At 29.8% G+C, this 6,798-nt stretch overlaps 1 protein-coding gene across 9 annotated transcripts in view; it reads left to right on the forward strand.

Moving 5' to 3' along the window:
- The window catches only part of LOC122631543 (ras GTPase-activating protein raskol), a 105,158-nt gene that overhangs the window by 21,944 nt on the left and 76,416 nt on the right, over positions 1-6,798 (forward strand). For 2 of the 9 annotated variants that reach the window (XM_043817344.1, XM_043817346.1), the window contains exon 5: positions 6,112-6,231. The exons of 4 other annotated variants lie outside the window; for them this stretch is intronic. In XM_043817344.1, coding sequence (XP_043673279.1) covers positions 6,112-6,231 — 120 coding nt within the window. Of the gene's footprint in view, positions 1-1,368; positions 1,586-6,111; positions 6,232-6,798 lie in introns of those variants that run through there. 3 more of the 9 variants (XM_043817352.1, XM_043817353.1, XM_043817355.1) reach the window with 3 other exon arrangements.

Genomic DNA, 6,798 nt, shown 5'->3' on the forward strand with positions numbered 1-6,798 from the left:
ATAATCTTTATCTAAATCAATATGCATTAGTAAGATGTAATAATGGTAATAATAACGTTGTTTAATACAATGTTATACATTTTCGATATATAATACTACAATGGCATTAAACATATAGAATTAATACCAGTAATTATTAATATTAATTAAATAGTAATTATTGCTATTATTACAACATTAATCTATAGATATCTATCTATATGATTACTATTATACAGATACACACGTATATATGTATATATATATTTTTTTATTTAAATATAAAATATTAATAAGTAGAATATTATTGACATCCGATTAGATAATTATAATGATTCATTTAATTCGTATGTCGCGACCGGTCAAACGTGTCGAAAGATTGGCAAAACTATTCCTTCGATAAGAAGACAATTTTTTTCTTTTTCTCTTTTTCCTTTTTTTTTTTTTCCCCCTTAGAACGAACGAACGTTCGTTCGAGCTCGGCTTACTCATTCTCCTTCGTTGTTTATTTCGAAAAATACACATCATTTCCTCGACGACATAGCCGCTTATCGTTCGACCGACAACCACATATATATCCTCTGGCGAATTTTAAGACGTTTACTCTGTCAGAGGACAGTCAGTCTACCGTTCGATTTCTACGCACGCGTACGTGTCAGAAAACGAAAAAGAAAGAGAAAAAGAAAGAGAGAGAATTTTCTCAAGAATTCGCGTCGATCTATTTTTTTTTTCTTCTTCTTAACAATGGTATATATATCGATAACCAGCGTATCTCGATTCATGGTGATTTTTAAGGAAACGGGGTTGATAATGGGGTGAGAACGTTTGTTCATCTACACGTACGCATACCAGGACAATTTTTTTTCGAATGACAATTTTTTTTTTTTCAAATCTCGAATTTTTCGAATAACTCATTTTTTCTTTTCTTTTCTTCCGTAATTTCTTTCTTTCTTTTTTCTTTTTTTTTTTTTTTTTTTTTAACTATGTCGATCCTGAATTATGATCTCAATCTTATTGATTCGTGGCGTTTTTTAAAATGTTCCCCATGTCTATCGAGACGAATTAATGAAAAAAAAAGAAAAAACGGAAAGATTCTTACAATTTTTGTTTCTTTCTCAAACATTTTTAATTCTACATTTCTTTTTCTTTTTCTTTTTTTTTTCGGATTGCATTTACATATTATTTATTTTCGTTGATCTTTGAGATTAAACAGTGCGTGAAGTATAGGTCAATATATAAATCGTTTAAAAATGAACGTTATCAGTGAATTATCAGTAAATACATAGACGTTGTTATTATAATCCCGTTAAATCGGGAACTCTCTCTCTCTCTCTCTCTCTCTCTCTCTTTCTCTCTCTTTCTTTCTAACTTTATCTCTTTTTCTTTAACTCACTCGTTCTCTCTTTCTCGTCGTCTTATTCGTATTTCAAGGAGGAAACTTTAAACGTTCGGTGGGTGTAGTCGGCGTCGACAAAGCGTTAGAACTTGACTCCGTCTTGTGTAATTAATATCGACACTGGCGCGATGAGTCGTAAGAAGGTTTGGAATTCGATTATACGACGAAAAAAGAAAATTGATTCGTCGGACGAGAGTCCTGAAAGTCTTTGTAAGTTTCTTTTTTTTCTCATCGTCTTTTTTCTTCTTATCTTTTTTCTTTTTCTCAATTATGGTATTATCGTTCAATCAATTACATATGGTAATAATATTAAAAATATATATTACAATATTATTAATTACAATTAATATATATTATATAATTATATGTAATTATTTATATTTTTATATTTTATATATTTATATAATTATATATAAATATATATAATTATTTATATAGTAAAAATATTATATCAAAAATATTATAATAATCTTTAATATGAAATTTAATATATTTCCTATTAAATTTAATATTCATTATAATCAAAATGAATATTTTTAATTCTAATTCTATTATTCTTATCATCATTCGTATCATTAAAGTAATGTATCAATTACAAGAGATAATAACATCCTTGCAAAATATTATTACAATCGTAATTGATTGCTTTTTTTTTTTTTTTGTTGCGTAAAGATTACTTTTTCTTTTCTTTTTTAATTACATTAGTGGAACAATATACGACAAACGAAACGATTGCAACGAAAGCGAAGATATTATTCGAAATTCACGTTTCAATGCAATTGAATATTCATTATTAAAACGTATTCGAAATACATTTGTAATTTGTTTGAAAATTCTATTTGAAATGTGTTCAAGTATCACAATGACTGTGACTGATGGGGTTAACCGCATAGGCTCATCGGGAGAGATCTCTACGGTTTTCCATGGAAATGAAAACCGCACTTTATATTTACGTTTACGTCATTAACCATTTGGCCAACGTCAAATAATCTTGCCTGTCTATCCGCCATTTTTATTATTATTATTATTATAATCATTATCATCTCGCGAAGCTTTATCTTGATTAAACGTGTATTCGTGTACGAGTGCTTTTCATATGAAAAAAAAAGAGAGAGAGAGAGAGAGAGAGAAAGATAGATAGATAGATAGATAGATAGATAGATAGATAGATAAATAAATAGACAAGTAGATTGATAGATAGATAAATAATGCGACAAAATTTTCATAAAAACCGACTTATCTTTCTTTTTTCTCTTTTCTCTTTTTGATCTCGTCTCTTTTGACTTTGAATATTTCAAATGCGCGATATTAAATGTAATCTTACACAATGTCACGTGTGATTATGAACGAAACTGACGCGAGAAGATTCGAGTTCAGGGTCGCATATATATATTTTTTTTCTTTCTTTCATTCTTTTTTTCTTTTCTTTTTTTTTTTATCCTTCTAGTCCTCCATAATGACACGTAATTTCAAAGCCAACGCATTCGTCCATTTAGCAATTCGTATCATTAATTATTAATTGATATTCCAGATGCTTAATACATCTCATTAGAGTATGAGCTCGTTAGATTATATAACATTGTAATATTTAGATTTTATATGGGATTAGATCGAGTGTTCCTAGATCGATCGAAACTTTCTACGCGATCATAAAAATCGATTAAGACTATTTCCTCTTTAGAATTTTCTCTCTCCTTTTTTTTTTTTTTAAGCTCGTAATTTTACGATCTTGAAGGAGAAAAGAAAGAAAGAAAGAAAAAAAAAGAAGAAGAAGAAGGGAAAGTTAAGTCGTATAAAATCGATTTGAAACGTCGAAGAGAAGTAATTAATTTTTTTAATTGATTTTCAATTTAACAAAATTTCACCCATTTAGAAATCCATTTGGGAGAAATTTAAAAATGTATATCAATCTGCTAACTTTTCTTTCTTCTTTTATGGATTTAATCCTTTTTTTTTTTTTTTGTCTCCCTCTCCCTCTCTCTCTCTCTCTCTCTTTCCATCTTTTTCCACGTTTTAACAAAATGATAGAATAAGAGAAAAGAAAAAAAGAAAAAAAAGTGAAAAAGTTTTCTGAGGATGCATATACGCTCTTTACGAGCTTATGACTTATCTATTTGCATATATGTAAATGCATATGTATTATTTGTATAAAAAAATGTATATAAAAATAAATACATACACGCACGTACACACATATACACGAGTTAGTAGATATATCATCACGTTCCTAAACTATGTAGAGTAGTTTCGAATCGTAAAAAGGAAGACGTGAAAGGGACAATAAAGTCTGGGCACGCTTTGCCGTAGGGCAGACACTTTGTACTTGGCTAGGTAACAGGAGAAGACAATGGCAAGCCCTCGTAACGCGATCCTACACTTCTGTACTTCGGTTACAACGTGGTACAATTTAATCTCTCTCTTTCTCTCCCTTTCTCCTTTTCTCTCTTTCTCTGCTTGCTCTCGTTTAATTATGCTTCATGTGTACACATATGCGTACATACAAACATACATACATACATACATATACATAGAACATGTTATATACATTTATATACATAGATAGAATACTTTGATCATAATAGAAACTTCTAACACACTCATAAAAAAAACCTTGAAGCATATTAATCGTTTTTCGATTAACAGATTAATTCTTATACTCTCTATCTTTTTTATCTCTATCTCTCTTTCTCTCTCTCTCTCTCTCTCTCTCTCTCTCTCTCTCCCTCTTTTTCATTCTTTCCGTATATGTCTCCGTGTTGTGTGTACGTGAGTATGATAAAATTATCGTTAAACGTGTTACACGTTCATCTTACATCTGCCCACGTTTTCATCAACGAATCAGAGACTCCTTCTACGGATACGAAGATTATATACACATTGAAATAGTCGCAGGAAACGTGTTTACTATTCTGCTCATTGTAGCTCGATCTTCGTCATGTCTTCTTTTTCTCTCTTTCTCTCTCTCTCTCTCTTTCTCTTTCTCTCGTACATCACACATACACTTTCTCTTTCTCTCTCACCCTGTATCTTATTCATGTGTTAGTCTCTTACGAGAATTTTCTTTGTTCTCTGTCTTTCTCTCTTTCTCTCTTATCTTTCTTCTCTCGGAGCTCTAATAATCGTCGAGTTTCACCTACCCACGTACTTACTTACTTACTTACTTGCTTACTTACTTACTTACTTACTTACTTACACTCGTCGGTTGCCTTACGAAACATTCACGGAAAACAATGTACACGGTGGTCTCGCGTCGCAAAACGCAAAAGGAGCGTTACGAAAGCAGAGAGGAGAACGAGAATCGTCTATTGCAAGACTTTAAATTCTTCTCTAAGACGCGGGAACGAGGTAAACGCGTTTCCTTCCTTGAAAAAAAAAAAAAAAAAGAGAGGAAAAAAAAGCACTTGCTATTACTAGTTTGGTGTTTAATTATCCTTCTTAAATCGATATTATATTAATTACAATAATTATTATGATTACGATCAAATGGAAGTTTAGAATAAATTAATATCGATGAAAGTTTTGGAAACGTTTTATCGGAGAGACATTTTTTTTTATTGTCATTATTGTAGATATTTCGAAATATTAAAATATTGAATATATTAAAAATTGTATTATAATGTTTGGAAGTATTTTATCACAGTCAATTTTTATATATCAATATATATGGATATTTTCTAGATATATAAGAATAATATTATAATGAAAATAAATTAAAAATGTAAAAGTAATTCTATCTATAGTTTAACAATATTATATTATAAAATAAATTTATATATATATATATACACACACACCTATATAATTAAACGTTTGTAAATTATGTTTGAATTTGATTACTGTTTCTCTAATACCTATGTTTCAAAAACATTTCGTTATCATTTACTACGTCTTATTAAAGTTACCAATGTTATCATATGATACTTTGAAATACTTGCTCCGTTATAATTATTCACCAAGCTAATAATAACAATATATCATGCTACTTCGAGTGAAACGTAACGCATAAAGATTAGAAACGAGAAAACGTTGTTTTGTTCACACTTTGAAGATGAACGATGACGACAACGGCGACGTTTGATTTTATAAACACGCTTTCTCGTACTCATACATACATACGTATATACATAAATACATATATACATATATAAATATATTCCTACGTATATGCACTCGTATATACTTGTTTTTTATTACGTTCACACACAGAGATTAAAACTCGCGATCGCATTTCCGTATATCGTCCAGGGTCTCTCCAACGATAATGGATCATGTGGACCATTACACGGTCATTAGATTAATTACGTCGATTAATTACTTCGTGAGAATTAGATCCTTTCGAAAAAAACAAAAAAAAAAAAATTGAAAGAGAAAATGATTTAACGAGAAAAATCAGAAACGACGATCTAATACCATTTTAATTACTATTTCCACGAACTATTATCCCGGATCGATTGATATATATATATATATTTTTTTTTTCTTTTCATTTTACTTTATTTTATCTTTCTTTCTCCTTTTACTTTACTATCTTCGGGCAACAATTTTCTCGTCGACTTTCTCCTTCATTTTGTCGTAATATTTTCGCTAATGGTTGGAACTTTATGTTAAAAAAAAAAAAAGAAAAGAAAAAGAAAAAGAAATAGAAGAAAAAAGATTATTTGTCGAAGAAGGAAAAAAGAAGAAGAAAAAAAGGGGGTGGGAGGAAAAGCACATACGTAGAACCTTTTGAAATATAGCACCACAGTTAAGAAGAGTTCCTTCCACGGTGTCAAGAAGAGGATCACAACAGAGGCACACATTGGATCCCGAGCTGTCTTCTCTACGAGAACGTGATACTAATCACCTCTTCGTCGAATGTAAGTTCCTCGTTAACACACCGAGCGGTTAGACAGTTCCGCCATATTTAGAAAAACCGACTATTACGGTATATTTTTTTTCTTCTCTCTTCCTATTTATTTATATATATATATATATATATTTTCTTATCGTTTTTCAAATTCTTTTCTTTCCCTTCTTTTTCTTGTTCTTTCTTCGTTGTTCCTTTTTTCTTTTTTTTTTTTTCCTTGATCCTTTTTGCTTCGTTTTCATTTCTTTATTTTTTATTTTTTATTATTTATATATATTTCTTTATATATTTATATATATATATATATATTTAATATATATTTCATATATTAATAATATATTTTATATATATTTCTTTCCTTTTTTCTTATCTTTCTCATCCTTTCGCGTGGACGATTGTTTCGACAAAGTTACAATGAATTTGGATCGCCGAGTGAAATTCGTTCGTTAAAACGATTCTATTGGATTCTGGTTTAATTTCGCACGGTATTTACTAACGAAAGGATAGAAAGGTATTTGGACGCAAAGAGAGAGAAAGAGTGAGAGAGAGAGAGAGAGAGAGAGAGAGAGAGAGAGAG

Source organism: Vespula pensylvanica, chromosome 9, assembly GCF_014466175.1.
Source record: "Vespula pensylvanica isolate Volc-1 chromosome 9, ASM1446617v1, whole genome shotgun sequence".
Lineage (NCBI taxonomy): Eukaryota > Metazoa > Arthropoda > Insecta > Hymenoptera > Vespidae > Vespula > Vespula pensylvanica.